The following is an 18,849-nucleotide window of genomic DNA, read 5'->3' on the forward strand; positions in this document are numbered from 1 at the left end:
TTTCCCCCCCCCCCCCCCCCCCCCCCCCCTTTCGCCCTTTTTTTCTCCGTAGTTAGCCGCGCTTCTCCGTGCTCTTCCGCGCCCGCCCTCTCCAATTCCGAACTCGCACCTTGCCTTTTTCAAAAAACAAACTCGGTTCCGCGGCCGAAAAATGTTCTTCGGCTCCTGCTGGATCGAGGCCTTTCCATTTTCCTGTATCGTTTTCCCCACGTTCTCCGCTGTATCTCATGGGCTCATCCCAATCTGCCATTCCGCTTTTTATCGCGTCCTCCTGCGACAACGACATTGTCTCGCTAATGTCCTCTTCTCTCAGATCGACATCCCCTATACACTTCTCTCCCTGTAACGCCTTGCGCTGAAGACGGCTAACTGCTCTGTTGTCGCGTGCACGCCCGCCCGCCGCAGAGGTTTCCAGTGTCCACGACGGGAGACCCAGCGACGCTGTGTCAGTCGGCTCCTCTTCCTCTTCCAAGCGTCTTCTGGTCCTGTCAAAGTTTCTGTCGTCGAATGGAAGCGCTTCCAACGGCACTCCTCCCGCTGTGAAAAGGCCGGGTTCCTCTCCTCTATGGCGACTCGGGGAGAACTCCGCCGTTAGGCCCCGGCCCTCTGAGGAAACAGGATGAGATCCGAAAACGTGACACACAGAGCATGTCCAAACAGTTCCTTATCTACCCCGCATTCACACAGGGCGTATGCCTGCGTGTTGGACGAAACGCACCGGAGATGCATCTTCAGAAACGCACATATGCAGAGGGGAAACGGGATATTAAATGCCCACATTTATCACAGGGTTTGATGCAAGGAGTTGCGAATTCATCTTCGCTGCTCATTCAGGCGTCTCAGAGAGTCACATGGGAAAGAAAGGGTTCCAGCGCGGGCCGTCTCTTCAGTGACACATCTCGTAGCTGTCTCTTTAACCCACCAGCGAAAACATATGTGCACATAGCGATGTGCACGCCCATAAATATACAAGCCAATATGTACGCATATTTACGTGATTGTTTTAGCGAACCTTCCACGACATCGGTTCAATACGTCCAGACGCACCACTGTAGCGCACTAGACAAAACCAGAAACTGGACCGTTCTTCAAACGCACCTACTGAACTCACTTGTAACGTTCCCGCTCCCCCCATCCCCATCAGTCCGTCCTCACCTGTTTGCTGACTGAAGAGTGGGTGCGAATTGAGTGCTTCGGCAGCGCCAAGTCCAGCAGCTGCAAGCGCCCCCGGGTGTACAGACGCCTGTGCATCTGCAGCAACGGCTGCAAGAGCGGCGATTTCTGCTTCTCGGGACTCGTATTCTCCTGTGGTTTCCATTCCCGCAAGCGTTGTTTCGTCGCTCCCCGCCGCATCCAATACACGGCTTTGCGGCCCCGAAACACCCTCTCCAGAATTTAACGGCTTTGTCCCTTTTGAATAATCTGACGAACGCGAGAGAAGCGGGGACCGCTCGGTCGCAGAGAGGCGATCACTGTTCTGATCTTTCAGGCGCTCCTGAATCATAACGAACTGCGCTGCACGAGGTAACAGAGGATCGACTGCGTTGCCGACCCACAAAGCGCCCAAGTCGTGAAGCGAGAAGAGGTGCTCCTCGCTGACACCCTGACGAAAACAGCAGCATGGGTCAACTTTTGAAAACCGCACGAAGTGGAATGTGAATGATGCAAGATATGCCCGATGCTTATGCGCCCTCCTCGCCACCAGTGAGAAGGCACTCGACGACCCACACGAACAGAGCCACAGGCTTCGAAGCAAGACACAGAATGTTGCCCAGGCTGCACATGTCATATATATATATATATATATATATAGGTGGAAGAGCGATGAAGGCATGCGTGCGCTAACGTCTGGAGATTGCTGGAAGTGCTCGTACCGACGCAACATGTTGTTTCAAATATCCGGATGTATGGATAGAAGTATCTTTGCGTATACCGATAAAAAAGTTGAATAGCTCTGAACGGAATGCCAGAATTGTGCATACCAGTCAAGAACCTTTTGCATTTACGCAGCAATGTGTACAGTTTATCCGAACGTATGTCACCAGCCAGCTCCCAGGCGACTCGCAGCAGTTCTCCCCGGCGTCTTGCAAGCACCACCCTCTAATGCCGGTCTGACATTTTGCACGAAACCGCTCACCTGGTGGCGAAGAGCGGCGTTTTTCCGAGCTATCCACCGCTGTCGGCGGTTCCGAACGAGGGCGGCAAGAAGCCACGCTGCTCGAAGCAGCTTCCGCGTGTTGTCTGCGTGAGGTTCCGCATCGAGCGCGACGAGCTCCATGTAAGAGGTTAGGATGCGCTGTACAGACACCAGCAAGCAAAGCGGCAACGAGCTTTCCTTTCCTTTCTTGTCGGTTTCAGCCAAACACCAGACACGTCGAAGCAAACCTCTGCGCTTGACCCCCAATTGCCCAAAAGGTTCGAGGTCATCCAGGAGTACACTCGCGCTTCGCTCTCCGCCGTCTCAACCATGAGGCTCCAACTGCCTCAGTCTCGCGTTGTATAGATCCAGATACAAATATATATACATATATATATATATATATATGCAGGTGGGTATCTCGAAGTCTGGGGGGCGACCAGTAAGTTGCAGCAACTTCAGAAAGCGACGCTCTTCCCAAGATATTTTGTAAAAATGCAGAAGAAAATGAAGAGACCGGCACTCGCACGTGCGGAGCGGAGCTCACCTCGTTGTACCGCACGAGTGTCGGGTGAACTTTGGACTCCTTCATCAGATTCAACACCTCCCAAGCCTGAAAAGAAAAAATCAGACAGACACATGCACATAAATAGTTACATCCGCCTAAATACGAAGAGTGTCACCTATACGCGTTATTGGTGCCTTGATCAGTGTATGTACACGTCGGCATCAAACTCTTGACGGGGCTGTATCACCGTGTTGAGAAGCCGGGATGCGCTCCATTCGACAATGCGCTCGGTTCGACAATGTCCACGCGTCCACATTCCCTCCGCGCCTTCATGGTAAACAAGTAGACCTGTACTTTTTTTGCTCCTCTGATCTATCTGCATGTGCAGATACAGTCTTGCGCATGCAGGCACACCCTCAAATGCGCATTCGACTCCTTTCAGTTTGGCTTTCCTCCACATATCGGCTACTAAGCATTTTGTCCAGATTTGCTGGGCAGCGGCCACATTCTGCCTTCCTCCGGCGGCCTCACTTGAGCGTTGTCGTGCCGCGAAGAGAGAAGAACGCCGTAGAGGTGGAGGGTGAAAGACACCTCATCTGGACGCAGGTGAGCCGCCCTGCAAAAGGTGAGGGAGCGAGGCGGCTCAGACACATCGCCGACGAAAGCGAATGAACCTTTCCGGCAAAAACAACGACTGGGAAAGGACGCGATACGACTGGGGAAAATGGAAGGATTCGAAAACCCTTATACTTCTTATATGTAGATATTCACGGACACACGCTTAACACAAGCAAAGAAAGGCACACACATGCAGACGCATCTCGGTTGAGGCACATGCATATAGGTCTCCATCCTCTGCGCGAAAAGGCACACCGAGAAAAACGTGTGTAGGTTGATATGCGTACACACCACTCGGTAAATGCGGCTGTGTCCCGCGTTCTTCGGATGCAAAAGGAGACGGAAGAAAGCGACGTCGCCTTCGTCGGTCTCATCCTCCCTGCCAGGCCGCCCAGAGGTGAGAGTTGAAAGTTTGACTCGGCACGCTGCACAGAGCCCGCCTGGGGCGAGAAACATCTCGTTCACACTGCGGGTTTCGCTCTCCCTTTCTATCTTCCTGAAGTTGAACCCTCGGGCTTTCAAGTATCTGCATCGCTCTTCCTGATGTTGAACTCTCGGGCTTTCAAGTATCTGCATCGCTTTTCCTCGCGGGCTGTCTCTCTCTCCGAAACCCCGGCTCGCCCCGCACACGAGGCAAACGCAGTCCGCTCATCGGCTGCTCGCCAGCGGCACCGAGGGAAGAAACCAGTTCACGACACCGCAACCGTTTCAAGGGCCCCGCGGGGGCTGCGCGCGTTTGACTAGCGCAGGCCAGCGCGAGGCGTGCCGTCCTTTAAAAACAGGCCGCCTCTAAATCTCACAAGAGGGAGGCGGTGCACACAAGCACACATCTGAATGCAAACGGGTGTGGATGCATGTGGAAATGCGCGGATGCGGATGTGCCAGCAACGCACATGCAACGCGTCCACAGCTGCGCTGCGGAGGTCGGGAAATCGGCGCTGCAGCGGGGGTTCGCGAAGAGACGCATGCATCTGATTCTCCGAGGGGCAACCGTTTTACGAGAATTTCGACGCGTTTTCTCTCATCGCGAGCACAAGGTGCCGCACGAGGGGGTGTTCACCGCTGTGTGCAGCTAGCGCATTTCCACGCACCAGACACCAAGTGGTGGAGAGAAGCCTGTTGAAAGGAAGACTCCGCCTGCGTTCTCCAACACTGCAAACTCGCGTTCGCGTTCCCGCGAGAGGGCCTTTCAAAACACAGGCAGACCGCTGCTCCTTCGCAGTCACTTTCCGCCAGCCTCCCAGCTGGACCCACGACAAACACTGCGTCCGAGCCTTCGACGCGTACGCCTCTACGCATCCTCGAATACAGCCGAAGCGCCAAGACACAGCATGGACGCCCGCGCGGCACACACATGCACTTCTCGCTCGGCCTGCTTGCTGTCTCTGTGCTCGGATTGACACGCGCAACCCTCACGACGTCAGACTTGCATGGATACAGCTCCACATGCGTGATGTGTATAAATGTACAAACGATTACATGTATGTATACGGCGTTGGCGTCCGTTTCTTTTCTACGTAGGAGCATCACTCAAGCACTGTCCATCTGCATGCATTCTCCGCCTGAAAGAAATGGTTGTCTAGTCTCTCTATCCTCGGGTAGAGAGGCGTTCTGAAAGGCACCCGTCCTGTGCGCTCACTCCATTTCAGCCATCGCGTGCTCGAAGTCTCTGAATTTCTTTTTCCTCAGGGCGCTCCAGATCCGTTTGTGGAGAGCGTTCTTCTTCTGTTGGATGATGGCGACAGGCGTTCCCTTTTCCCGCGCGGCGGGCGCGACGCTGTAGTTTCGCTCTCGCCTCTTCTCCAAGGCCCCGTGGGCACCGGCGTCTCCCGGCACGAGTGCACCCGCTGCGCCTCGCTCGCCCTGCGTCTCCTCGCCTGTCGGCTGCGGACTGGAGACCGAAGAGGACGGAGACAAGGCTCGGTTTTCTCGGTCTGTGCGGTACCGCGCAGCCGCTTTACCGGGCGTCTCCGCCCCAGACACTCCCCGTTCTGTCTCAGCGGTCGCGCGGGCGCCTGCGGGCCTCTCAGCTTCGTGGTACGCTTCTTCTCGCGTCTGGCCGCTACCTGCGTGCGGCTCAGCTGCGTCCGCGGATTCCGGCTCCGCAGCCGGCGATATGAGGACTGGCGGCAGCGAGAAGAAGTGACGCTCTGCGCGAACGCCCGTGAACTGTGTTCCTGCGTTGTCTCCTTCGTTTCCCAGCGCGGCATCCTGCGGGTGTACATACAGTGTGGGGATCATCACGCGTTCCCTCGGCGAGAGGGTCTCGAACTCCTCTTTCTGGAGGTTTTGCCGTCTCTCCCGCTCGCTCTCTTCAATCATTTGCGCCTTGAACGTCTCCCAGTCATCGCTGTCGGATGCGGCGACTCGGGGGAAGTAGGTTGTCTTCAGCTCCTGTCTCAAACGCTCAAAGGTGGTCTGCTGTCTCCGGTGCCGCTCAAAGGACAGCGAGGGCGAGAGCGAAGGCGGCGGCGCGCGCGGCGAGGCGCCTGTCAGCGATCGCGGAGACAGGCGCGGCACGCGAACACGCAGATCCGAAGGCTGCAGGGCCCTCGCGTGTCTCTGCTGCGTGGGCGCCGTGGCGTACCTCGGGCGCCCCTGTCTCCCGGAGGAGAAGTGGACCTGACCGCGGCCGTCGAGCGAAGTTGCGGGAGAGACGGGGCGCGACGACGACCGCGAAACGAGCACAGGCACGCCCAAGACTGCGGACGATTGCCTGCTACCTGCAGGCGTCCCCGCAAACGTCTGGCTGCTCGGCTGCCGGGGCAGCGAGTAGGGCGAGAGCGAGGCCCGCGGCGAGTAGGGCGACGGAGACACACCAGGCACGGACGGAGACACCGAGGCAGGCGTCGCGGCTGGAGCCGCAGGCGAAAGGGTCGGAGCCGAAGGGTTGTTCGCGGGAGATGTCGGCGACACGGTGTTTTGACAGCTGCGCGTCGAAGGCGGAACGTGAGACGAACACGAGGCGCCGGAAGAGACATGAGAAGACACAGACCAGCGCGACCGTCGCGGACGCTCCGAGTCGCGGGAAGCCCGGCCCAGAGGCATAACTTCCGGCGAACTCATCGCTGCCACGAGCGTCGGCGAAAAGCAACGGCAGTTGCAGCACCACCGCAAACACCGGAACCTCAGGCGCCCCATGCTTCCGGGAACACGGTGAGAGGAAATGCGCGACGTTGAGCACTGACTGTGAAAAACACACGTTCCCAGACTTGCGCACTCAACTGTCAGTGCCACGTGCAAAAAGCTTCCATCGCGGAAAAAAGACGCGCCCTCACTCCCCTAATGCCGCGAGGGAAAAGGATATATTTATATAGAGAGATGTAGATGCATGCACAATTAAAGATATAGTCACCGGTAGATATTCAAAGATCCTACGAAAGGCCTCTGTATCACGCGCTTCAGGTTCGGGTCTTCACGCCACGCAAAAAAAGAGTGTTGCGGACCCGTCCATGCACCACCGCGTTTCCGCGGCGCCCGTTCTCCCCAAAAACCGTGAACATACGCTGTGTGCCTCTGGATTGGACCGCTTTCTGGTTCCACAACAATCCCGAGTTGCGATAATTACCAAGTTGCCGGCGACTCTCGGTCACACACAGAGATCGGCTTTTACGTCGCGCATCTCACGTCCCTCCGTGCGTAGGAATCTGTGACGGCCGGTGCCTACTTCGGAAGCGCGTCGCCGGCGATGCCAAACATGTGTCTAGGTGAGGATTCACTTTTCGTGTCAGCACCGAGGACACTATTTGCGCGTCTCTGATTACTTCGCCGGATTCCCCAGAGGGCTGACGCAAAAAGATTTGCCTCAGCGAGCCCGACAGAAGAAGAGAGGAAAATTGACGGGGACGAGGCTTGTGTGATCCCCGCTGGAAATGACCCTGTGAAAAAAGGCTCTGTTGTCGCATACACGAAAACGCCGTCGAAACGGGGCCAAAACGAGCAGGAAACAACCGAGATGTGCGGCGACCTTCGAGAGGAACTTTCTGTCGAAATGCGCGCCTTTCCTTTGGACCATTAGGTGACAAAACCGGACAAACATCGAAAAGAGGTGACCTCTCCACCGCTTCACGCCCGAGTTTCTTTCGAGTTGCAGTGCAGCACAGGTGAGCGGAAAGAAGGCAGGGCGACGGTGTTTGAGTGCCGGAGGTATCGCACGGAAGGCTGTCTCCGTCACCGACATGTCGTTCTCACGTGGTCCACGAGTCAGAGAAGGCACAGAGACACGCGACCGAATTTACGAAGAAGCAAAAGTAAAGCAGTGTTTGTCAATTCACTGTTCAAAAACCGGCAACTACACTGCGTAAAACCTAAAACAGTGGCCGGGTCCGCGCTCCGCGTGAGCATGCACGGCCGCGCGAGTTGTGTTTGCGCTAGATCGAGAAAAGACGAGTGGAAACGGCGTCTGCGTAAAGGAGAGAAACGGAGCTTTTTGACCCCCACAGAAAAAGAGTGGTGATAATGGCACGTTTCCCGCTTGGCATGGAAAGAGACCCTTTTGACCGAGAGAGCGCGTTACTTCCAGCGCAGCACCAGGGGCGTAGAAAACCACTGCAGAGACGAGACAGCGGTCTAAGGAGCAACACTTCACAGGAAGGACGATAAAAGGGATATGTTCTTCCGGCGCATATCGGGGACAGCTGAACGGTTTTCCCTCGTATTCGAACCGTTTGGCACAGACTTTACATGCCGTGAAAAATTCCCTAGTGCACCCTCAGGCCCCTCAGGTGACAGCACACGCGTGTCAAAAAGTATGGGAGCCCCCGCTACCGAGGAAATACCTGCAGATTATGACTACCCAGCCATGGCCATGAATAAACCCGTCCTTCAGAGAAAAGACATCTCTCTCCATGATAGACAACGTTCTTTCAGAGACGTATTGACCTACATGAACGTAAATTTGCAGACGTACAGGTGTGAACAGCGATACAAATACATCAATATATATGTACGCATATACATATATACACACGAATTGGGCTACTGGTTTAGATCTTGAACGTCTCTGTTTACCGCATCCAAGTTCTATTGTGTTAGAGGAGAACATTGTTAAGATGGTAACTATGGTGGAATTCGCAACAAAATGAACACTATGTATTAATGTAACAGAGATAATCAATACAATGGTATCCTGCTTTGCATAACGATGTGTAGTTATAGGTCCCGTACATTTCTTAATATCTGGAACAGCAGATTGCGAGTAGGTAGTGGAACAAGCAGAGCGCACGCGTAGCTAGGCAACTTGCCATCGGTATGTTCTGACAGCGGTTTGTGGTTCGGCTCTTCTGCACGTTGCAGGGGACGAAAAGTGAATCGCTCGCGGGAAGGCGATGCGGTTGAGTTCTCTCAATACAAAGTCTTTCGCGAAGAGAACTTGCAACGCTACCAGCCACGCAACGCGTTCACTGGAGTGTTCGCAAACTGGTCAAACGGTCCGCTCTTCCCAGACCCTCTAGTCACGCCGATCCCACGGCAACATTCATATCTAGAACACAGACCCCGTCAACTCTCCTTTGCCGGTCCAGTGAATTTGCCCTTTCACCACTACACCCGACAGATGAGCTTTGAACAGGGCCCCTCTTTGCCTCCTTCATCGCTGTCATCGTTCCCATGTACCCGGTCTTTCATCATATTCCTGTTCCCCAGGGACTGGAAAACTTTGTACGTCCGTCTAATCTTATGACGAAGTTTCCCCCGTGTTGCCGCCTCTCCGCTTTGCTCTTCTCTTGCATCCCTGTGTACCATCTTGTCCTGTTCTGTGTACACCTTTCACTCATCCTTGCGTTCGTTTCATACACTACTGGGGAGCGAATATCACGATTTCCATCGTGGAAGTCCCCTTCATCTCCTTCATGATGTTGGTCCGTCCGAAATGGACTTTTGCTGTGGCCTCTCTGCCACTCCGCTAATCTACAAAGCTCCCAAACAATCGAAAAGGCAAATCCCTTTCCCGCATCTCCGTCCGTGTGCTATTTCCGTCCATCTGTCTTTCTGGCCTCCTCTTTTCCCGCTATATTCAAACCGCATACGCATACCACAAGGCCTCGTACATGATGCGGAAATCACTCTTGCGTACCGCCAAACCTGTGCCTCCCTTCACGTGTGGCTACGTGTCGTGACCTGGTCTTGCCGAAACATTCCTTGTTCCCGTGCCTCATTGCACGATCTGACACTCGTCAACGAAGAGTGACTCTGACAGTTTTTCCGCACATCGTGTGCCGGCAACTCAACAACCTGCTGCAGGAATTCGACTCTGCGGCATGCCGTGACCATGGACGCTAAGGCTACGGGCGATACGTCTGGAGCCTCGATGCGTGGGCCAATACGAAAAGCTCCGAAAGGTGAACGTGGCCTTTAGATATTTTCACTTCAGAGTAGCCGTTGCTTGTGTTGAAGGTGGGGTATCCGATCGCAAGAAAGACTTTACCTTTTGTACACCAGTGGTTTCTGGCCGACGGCAGAAGAAACCCCTAAAGTGCGTAACTTTTGTACTGGCCAACCTTCAGGCGCATTTTCAGGTTTCAACGGCTAGGCTGTCCACCCCAGATCTCCTTGCCGTGCCACCATCCGCAATCTGCTTTAGCGCGGACTTGGAAAAGTGACGCGTGTGCACCAACACCCACTCCGGTTTTCAGGAACTGCAAGTGCCGCTGGAATGTTTGCGCGCCGCAAGTCTGTTGCTGTTGAAGCTTCTGCACAGCTAGCAGCCACTTAAAACGGTCACATGTATGCGCCGATTTTTGTAGAGAACGGTGTATACATAACATCACATCTGCAAAATCGCCAAAGGGCGCAGTACGCAATGGATGTGGCTGAGGGACGCCACGGAATCGTCGTTATACAGCAAGAAGTTGTCTCGAATGGTAGCGGGTACCTGAAGTTGAGCAAAAGGCCTATGCAAAACATCATTACCAGACATTCCGTCCCACTTTCCGCCCACGCAAGTTCCTGTTGGAGTTCCTACGCGAAGCAAATCTACCGTCTTACGGTGGTGTTGGGGAATGCTATGCACAGGCACACCAAATTTAGGAAAAAAAAGCGGTGCAAATAGCCACACGCTGACTGGGGTATTGCATACAAAGCGGACAGTTGACGAGTCACCTGTCCGCGTCGGTTTGTTCCCCCCCCTCACTGGTCCTCGAGGTCTCCCCGACACAAGTTTGGTTGCCGGTTCATGCGTTTCTATGCCCCGCCATAGGGAGGCCATCTCAGCCACTGTAGAGATTGCCGCCCTCTTCAGGACATCTTTCCTCTAAGGCGTCCACATTGCGTCTGCAGTGAGTCGCACTGTTCTCCAGTTGCGGCGCTGGCCGAAGCAGCGCCTTCTTGTTGAGGGCGTACGCCGCATCGACTCAAGTTCGTTCGGCTACGCCGTCGTTGCCCGGAACACTGCTACTGCTGACATGAAAAAAAACAGGGCCCAGGTATCTTACAGAACCCATCTGTTGAAGCGTCTTGCGCGTTGCGCCAGCCTGGCCATCGGCCTTGGCATGCCTTCGCTTCTGTTGGGCGATTTTTTCCTGGTTGGCCACCGAAGGCGTCAGACCTCTTTGCCGTGTTGCAATTTGCCCATCCAGGCTGAGCAGAAAACTCGCCCACGGCAAAATCCTTCCGCTTGCCCTGGCCTGCCGCGCGGAGAGGAACGTTGTGGAGCCGTCGGCCTCGTCAGGCAACTCGTATAGGACGAGCATCGCTTCGGCCACATTCCTTTACAGCCGCTGTGCTCCGGCCCGTTCCATCAAGGCGGCCGTGTCTCCAAAACGAACATACATGTGATGTGCAGAATGATTCGTGGCATTCATGACGAGCTTCAAGATCTGGTCGAGCCTGATTTGCTACGAGCGGAGCCTCAGCCGACACAAATGTGTTCCGTCCGGCAAGCCATCCTGTAAATGAGCGGCGCACTCTGTTTTTTCACCAACACAGTCAGAATGTGTGCCCGTGCAGCTATGTATAACAGGCGGAAGCTCCATGTCCGGGAATGGCCCCATAAAACGTTTCACCAGCTCAGGAGCCCGAAGAGTTGCAACTAAAGGTCCTCCTTCTCTACATGTGCCCCAGCTGTAATCCTCGGAAACACTCCCGAGGACGAAGCGAACCGATGCCTGGCCTGCCAAGGAAACTGTTACCCCGTTCACGCGGGTTCCTTCCTTCTGTTCGTCACTTGCCCTCGCTGCGCGTCTAGCTGCTCCCAGTTTGAAACGCCTGAATTTGAAGGCAATCAAAACCCCTAGGAGAAAGCTGGCTATGCAGGTAACAAGGAGGCGAACAACACTTCCCTGACCAGGTTCTGACCAGAGAGACTGGCTAGTGGCCCGTACAACCGACGCGGCCATTCCCCCCGTGCATTTTTGATCGCCTGCCCTGGCCCAGTCTTTCTCTATGACTCTATTTCGGAGCATCATAACTGATCCAACAGCATCCCTTGACGAAACGACTTCACCGCTTTGCACTTCACATAGTGGTGAAACGGTGTTCTATTCGTTTCCTGACCCGGTATCCTGGCGGCGGCTCCGACTCTCGCCCGCCACAGGCACCTGAACCTTCACGATAACAACTTGTAGCGTCAGCTCGGCCACAGGCGAGCCCTCGCCCCCGAAAAAACAAAGTGACAGCTTTGTGGGATCTGGGACGAAGATGCGTCTGCTGTCGGTGGTGGCCACAATTTCCCCCGTCGGCACCGAGGCGCAAAGGCGTAGCTGCGCGCACGAACCGGAAAGAGGACTTGAGCGTTCCGCAGTCGAATACACGTATTACCTCGGTACTCCCTGTTTAAAAAAACGAGGCAAACACAGCTGCGCTCACGTGCTCAATTCGAGTGGCCGCTGCATGTGGAACGCGGACGTTGCTCAGAAGCCTCTAGCCTGTCGCCGTTGTGGAGTCGATTGCGTCCAGGCCAGCGATCGCCCGAGAAAACTGGTTGTCAAATTCGACACCGGTAACTGCAGAGAGTCACGCAAAATGTGGAGACGCCCTGCATCTCGGCATTACAAATGGATGACTGGCCACAAATTAGAGCGGATGAGGCCAGGCTGAGATGCCGCATGCCGTTCACGATGATAGAGTCTCGGAGTTGCCCCCGTACCCGTAGTCGCCCCCGCCCGACGGGGCCGGTGAACGAGACTGGAGCCGCCGCTCGTGCCACGAGCCCCGCTGTCCGAGTTCGAATGCCTCGAGAGTTGCTCATTGGATGTGGACAGGGAATGCATGTCCGCGTTTAGTAAGCTGCCGGAAAAGAAGTTTGCTGGGCGTCTAGTCCCCTTTGTGTGCCAAGACTTCGACAGCTTCAGCAATTACTTGCTTCGCACGCACAAGCCGTTGCCCGAAATGCACGGCTGCGCATCAACTACAGATTCAGATCAAGCACACCGAGCATATCAGGCCTAGCGGATTTGCAGACGCGGGAAGTAAAAAGGTTAAGGACAAGGTCGGCCAGTCGACCCAAAGCTCGTCCAGTGATTGTGTCTCATCTGGAAAAGAAAACTACAGGAACCCCTTTCTTCCTGGGCCACAACCCGGACATCCAGGCACGCGGCTCGTGCGGAAGCCGTGTTGCTTAGGCTCCACGTCTCAGTGTACTGCCGGTAGAGAACTCGATAAGAGGCGGAGATGGTAGTTCCTTTACTTACGACCGGCTTTCGTCTCCACTTTCTCTAGAGTTCCTCTCACCTCACCGGACGTGCTGCGCCTTCCTTCCCTCACCACCAACTGCCCTGTCCTTCACTGGCCCGATATGCAGAGAACCCAGTGGTCTTAGTGCGAATACAGTTGCGCCACGGCGTCTGAGCAAGTAGTGACAACATTGGTCTTACCGTGTGAACAAGTTGGCTCCGGAGTCGATCGCCAGAAAGTGGATATGTGTACGCTTGCATGCGTGCATGTGAGGAGCCGGGGAAGGAAATCGTACCAACATCATCGAAGCAGTGCGTACGCCTTTTGACGAGAACAGGAAACTCATAACCACTTGGGTACGTTCAATCCTACATGGTGACGCATCTTTATATGCCTCTCTCTGTCGCTCTCTCCCTCTTGCTGTGTATCCGTTCGCTTTGTCAGACCCTCTTTGTAATCTCGTCTTGCGCCTCTGCAAGGTTTGTGAACCCGGCATCACTGCCGCTCTGTTGAATGCTGCGTTCAACCATCAAAACTGGGAGTGATATTCTCTGAGACAGGATTATGTATAAGCTTTTTCTGGGGAGTATATACTACGAGTTGGACTCCTGTTTTACATCTTGAATGTCTTTGTTTACCGGATCCAAGTTCTATTGTGTTCGCATGGTTTCGAGAACACTCAGTAAATCCATGGGTCTATTCCGGGCACACCTTGTCTTTTACCGGTGTGCGCTAAATCTAAATTCCTCTTATAACTTTGGTTTTTTAATGTAAGTATTTCGGCAAGGAAGCCGATGCCTACGTTCACTATCATAGATAAGACCGCTTGCACATTTACAGGCATTGATGTGTCCATATAAATGTCCAGAGAGCGGTTACAGCCTACGACGAGCACCATTGCCTGTTTTGAGCAACAGGTTTCTGACTAAGGAACCGAAACAGAGACAAAAGTGGCAAACCAACAGTTTTATCTCTATCTATCTGTAGAACTACATGCATACGTAGTATTTTTTAGTTATCTGTGTATCGATGTATGCCTATCGGGCGGTCTATCTCTCTATCTGGCAACCTTCTTTATATTCACTATAATAACTATACGCCCATTCGCTTCCAACTCAACTATAGAAATCTAGCTGCCGATGTCTTTGCATGCATACGAATACGTGGGTTCTGAGAGAAACTCAGGCGACGGGGGCCCGCTTGTACCTCCAGTTAAACGACCGAGGCCGGAAAAAGCAAAACAACACACGCAGCGCAGAATGTGACTCGCACCCTGTTGAATCCTTACAAACGCCCACAAGTTCACCAACGTATTTCTTTGTCTATCTGCGAATCCGTGTTGTTGTGCAGCTGGCGACTTCGCAGCACACCAGGCTCGCTGTTCCTGCTGACGCGAACGGAAACACGGATGCGCGACAGTGGAAACCATCGACAGTATCTCGCTACTCCTGTCGAAATATCCACTCTTCTTCTTTCGCATTTTTGCCTCGTATACCTCGGTCTATGTTTATGTGCATACATGTATGCATTCGCATAGCTGCAGAAGATTCCCTAAACTTTTGACTGCACAACAAACTGGCGAAGCCGCTAGCTCTCTCCTCAAGACTGTGTGACGAAACACCTTCAGAACAGATTCCAAAGAGATGCGTGGGGCCACACTTCCAACGCCGATGTAGCTCAGTCGGTAGAGCGCGAGGCTCTTAACCTCGTGGTCGCGGGTTCGAGCCCCGTCGTCGGCTTTTTCCGGAACGTCGCTTTTTCAGTCCCCCGTTCGTTAGAACACATGCGTTTCCGGAAATAAAGGCGTACAATCGCAGACCTCTCCGTCATCGAGTTGTCCAGAAACTAGGTTCGGCACTCTTTAAGAGTGCCGTCAAGGCCGACTGCGCCATCGTCACTCCTCTTGGAGGCTTCGTGGCCCGTGTGTGGAACCTCACGGTCTCCCCAGCGCACGGCTTCGCTCATGTGTGCATCTGCTTTCCTTACCTACCTTCGTGCACAAGGTTTTCTCCAGAACCGTCCCCTCTACTCTCACCGATGTGAACGTGTGTGTCCGCATCCCGGTGTCCACGAAGAGGTCTGATGTGTGTCCGGGTGTCTACCAGCCGCGCAATCGCTTCTTTCCCTGGTGTCTTGCTTCTGCCACGGCCTGTTCTCTCCGTTGTGCATACTTTCGCTACGCCCACGAACGTGCACAAGTATCAACTCCCCTTACGCCAAAGATGCCTCTCCCTGTGTGTCGCTGCAACCGTGTGCACCCTCCCTGTCTCAGCTATCCCTCGTTCTTAGCCGTTTTATGCGTGTCAGTGGAGATCTCTCTCAGAGTATACGCTGCATGCGAATGTGCACGAGTCTACTCGTGAGTTGCGTCAGCATGCCGAGAGGCCAAATCCGCGCGCGCGCGGCGCAAGAACAGAACAGGAAGAAAGGCAGGCAGGCGGCCGACCTGATGAACTCCTCGCTGGAAAGGCGAAAAGGAAAGAAATGGTTCGCTGGAAAACCTTCCAAAATCGCAAAGTGAGGAAAAGTGATTTCGTTCGCGCGCCCTGCACAGAGAGACCGGCCACCGCGACAGCGTGTGACTCAGATGTCTGTGTCGAGCCGTGTGATTTTCGAAGATTCCCTTGCGCTTTTCTTTTCGGAATCTTCGCCTTCATTTCTTCACTTTTTCAGCCCTTTTGACGGCTGTCTCCCTGCTGTCCCTCCGAGTTTTTTCCCAAGTCTATCTCGAGACCTCCGCCACGACACCCTCCTCGTCGTGTCTTGGTCTTGTCCATTACCCTCTCGTGCCTCGTTTCCTTTCTTCTTCGTCTCCACACTTGCTTCATTTGTGCTTCTCTTTTCGTCCTGCGACATCCTTCTCCTTTTTTCGCGGCCGCTCCTCCACTGGTCTCGCCCGTCGTTTCCCGTACCACTGCGGTGTCCTCTCTTCTCTCCGCCCGCTTCGCTTTTGCCCCCCTGGCTCCATTTGCTCTCGCGTCTTCTCTCCCTTCCGCCTCTTCTCTCTCGTTTGCGTCTTTTCTCTCTATGGTGGCATGGCGGAGGACTCCCCCTCCCCAGTGCCCAACCCGTGGGCTCCTCAAGGCTCCGTAAGCACCGCGAATAGAGGCAGGCCGCGAGTCGTCAACGGGCAAATCGTCTACGGCGGTGGAGGCGCGCAGAGCGCCGCCTCTCAAAGTCACGCGCGAGGATCGGGGACACCAGTCAGGCGCATCCTCTCCCGAATCTGGGCCTTTCTTCTCGCCGTCATCGACTTTGTAAGACGACGGGGAGGAGGGAGTTTCGAACACGCAGAGAAGCAAACACAGACCCCAAAACTCACCCTACCTTTACATACCTCTATTACGAGTCTCTGCTTCAACATCTCTACGTAGTTCTGTCTTTATATGCATTCATACATCTATCTGTGTATCCATATATATAGACATTGATACAACTAAAGCTACCCATATATATATATATACATATCCGTGTCTCAATGAATCTACCTACGTGTACCGCCCTGTCTCTGGGTATCTGTCTCCATCTTTTGTTGGTTTTTCCTTTTTTCCCGTTTCTTTCTCGAAAGCAGTATATTTTCCATTTCTCTGCGCATATCGGAAGAGCACGTGGGGCACGATGCGCGTCTCCATGCGTTCTGGAGTTGCAGTCTCCTTTTGCTCACGGGTCTTTGAAACAGGAAAGAACAGCCTCGAGTGAATGCGACAGAGACAGCAGAGACGAAGGAACGCACATGCTTGTACAACTGGAGTATGCTCTGTCTTGTTGCTTTTCTTGCAGATCCAGTTGTTTGTTCAGACTCTCCTCTCGCCCAACTACCCAAACCAAGGCCGTCGCAATCGGCAGATGGTAGGCCTAAAGAGAACGGGGAAAACCCACAAGGCTTTCTTTTTCTTGGGCTCTTCCTTTGTCTCCCCTCTCTTGAGCTTCGTTTCCTTCCTTCTCTCCGTCTGCCTTGTGTCTCTTTGTGTTGCTTCTTTCTCTCCAACTCTTTTGTCTTGAACAGCTTCTCACTCCTTAGTCGTCCTTCGCCTTTTTTGTGGTTTCCTTTTTGTGTTTTCTTTCGTGTGTTTGCTGGCTTCTCGACGGGGAACAAGCCCTTGCATCCGCGTGCTTCGCGCTTCTGTGGTGTTTCAGTCTCTGGGCTTTCTGTGCACTATCGCTATCTACCTTTACCTATCTGTATATATATATATATATATTTATGCATAGGCATCTATTTTCATACATCTAACTTCCTCTGCAAATACATGCATACTCCCTGTCCCTTATCCCCTCTGTCCTCTTTTCTGCACATCTTTCCGTGCTTTTTCTCTCTCCTTTTTCTGCTCCCACTTTTTCGTTTCCCGGCAGTTTCTCTCTTGTTTCTCCAGGGCGGCGTTGCGTCGCTGAGTCCAGGAGGCGGTCGCCCAGACGGCGGCGGCGGCGGCTCTCGCCGTCGCTTCAACAATATCATGTGTGGCGGAGGCGGCTGAGGATAAACAGCTGGGGTTTCTGGGAAAAGGAATTAAGAGACTGTTGTCGCCTTTCGTACGCGGCTCTGCTGTCTCTCTCTCGCCTCCGCATTCGTTTTTTCTGGAGCAGCCAGGTGACGGAAGAAGCGACGTTTAGGCGCGAGACTACGGAGAGAGGCGACACCGCGAGGAAACGAGAAAACCTTCGTTTCCTTTTCCCTTAGAGACACCAGCGAGGTCTCAGCATCCTACACGAAGAGATGCAACTTTCCTGTCGGTGCCTTCATGGACAGGCTCTTCGCAGATGAGCAGGCGGCGCGAATCGCTAGACAGGGCGGAAGCAGCAGACAGAGGGACACGGGAAACGGAGACAAACAGGGAAGAAGCGGCGAGAAGAGAAGGCACGGAAGCAACCCGAGAGAAGCTCGGGGGAGATGACCACCACAGGAAGACGGCGCGACGCAGAGAAGAGGGGAAGAAGAGAAAAGAGAGGAAGAAGAGAAAAGAGAGGAAGAAGAGAAAAGAGAGGAAGAGGGCAAACAGGCACCGACAGAAGAAACGCGGAGTAGTGACGCGTGTGACATTTGCGGCGTGAACAGCCCCTGGGCTGGAGCCTCAGATTGACGAGCGTCCTAATGGGGAAGCGAGAGAGAAGAGAGAAGAGAAGGAGAGAAGAGATAGGAGAGAGAGAAGAGAGAGGAGAGAGAGAAGAGAAAGAAGAGAGATAAAGATAGGAGAGAAGGGAGAGAGATAACAGATAGGAGAGAGAGGAGACAAAGACTGGAAAGAAGGGGTGGGACCGGAACGAAGAAGGCCGTGCATACCACGAACACGAGAACGAGCTAGGAAAAAGAGAGGCTGGACGCGGAGGCAAGACGCGGAAAATGAGAGAGAAGATGCAGAGAGGAGAAAAGAAAGAGAAGACGTGCCGCACGCTCCGTAGCAAGCAAGGGCGCTCGCGGACAGAAGAACGCCGGGCCGGAAAGGCGAGAGACAGGGAGGTGAAAAGGAAATGCAAACTAATGTGGGGAAACAGGACAGGATGGGGGAAAGATCGAACAGAGAGCGGAGAGTCAAGGAGATCGACTGCGCGTTGATCTCAAGTGTCTAGGCAGGTTTCTGTTGAGTGGATGGTGCTTCGTGACACGCTTGAGGCCTTTCGAGTGAGTGGTTTGCATGCAACTGGAAAGCAGTTTTGAGCGACGCACAGACGCATTCCACGAGAGAACGCGACTAGCACTCCTCTCTCAGCCACGTACCCCACCCCCTCTCCCAGGGTGAGAGACAGAGAGACGAGTTGCCGCAGCGTCTCGGACTTTCCTCGGAGTCTCTCAAAGTCGAAAAGCTAACAACGCTTGTCCTGTCTTTCCTGAGAAATCTTTCCGCCCTCCAAACCACCCTTTCTCGTGTGTCTTGACCCCTGTGCTCTCCTGCTTCTCTTCTCCTTCTCTCCCTTTCCCGCTTCTTTCTATCTTCTTTCTCTTCTCTTCCCCTCCGTTTTCTCTTCTCTGCTTCCACGACTG

General features: G+C 53.9%; 3 protein-coding genes and 1 non-coding gene across 4 annotated transcripts; 2 read left to right on the plus strand and 2 right to left on the minus strand.

The window, feature by feature from the left end:
• Window positions 1-52: 52 nt before the first annotated feature.
• On the minus strand, window positions 53-4,230 carry NCLIV_059030 (conserved hypothetical protein; the record flags this gene model as incomplete). Its single annotated transcript, XM_003885458.1, has 6 exons — window positions 53-606; window positions 1,156-1,603; window positions 2,138-2,296; window positions 2,685-2,750; window positions 3,177-3,261; window positions 4,157-4,230. 6 exons carry the CDS (start codon window positions 4,228-4,230, stop codon window positions 53-55), a joined length of 1,386 nt encoding a protein of 461 aa, XP_003885507.1.
• A 668-nt stretch (window positions 4,231-4,898) lies between these two features.
• Window positions 4,899-6,404, minus strand: NCLIV_059040 (hypothetical protein; the record flags this gene model as incomplete). The annotated part of the gene is made up of 1 exon (XM_003885459.1): window positions 4,899-6,404. The coding sequence occupies one exon, from the start codon at window positions 6,402-6,404 to the stop codon at window positions 4,899-4,901; it is 1,506 nt and encodes a 501-aa protein (XP_003885508.1).
• An 8,134-nt stretch (window positions 6,405-14,538) lies between these two features.
• On the plus strand, window positions 14,539-14,611 carry NCLIV_t130013. The gene has a single exon. It is a non-coding gene; the product is annotated as a tRNA-Lys (tRNA).
• Window positions 14,612-15,907: 1,296 nt separating this feature from the next.
• NCLIV_059050 (conserved hypothetical protein) lies at window positions 15,908-17,347 on the plus strand (the record flags this gene model as incomplete). The annotated part of the gene is made up of 3 exons (XM_003885460.1): window positions 15,908-16,129; window positions 16,653-16,721; window positions 17,246-17,347. 3 exons carry the CDS (start codon window positions 15,908-15,910, stop codon window positions 17,345-17,347), a joined length of 393 nt encoding a protein of 130 aa, XP_003885509.1.
• Window positions 17,348-18,849: the final 1,502 nt, after the last annotated feature.

This window comes from Neospora caninum, chromosome XI, assembly GCF_000208865.1.
Source record: "Neospora caninum Liverpool complete genome, chromosome XI".
Lineage (NCBI taxonomy): Eukaryota > Apicomplexa > Conoidasida > Eucoccidiorida > Sarcocystidae > Neospora > Neospora caninum.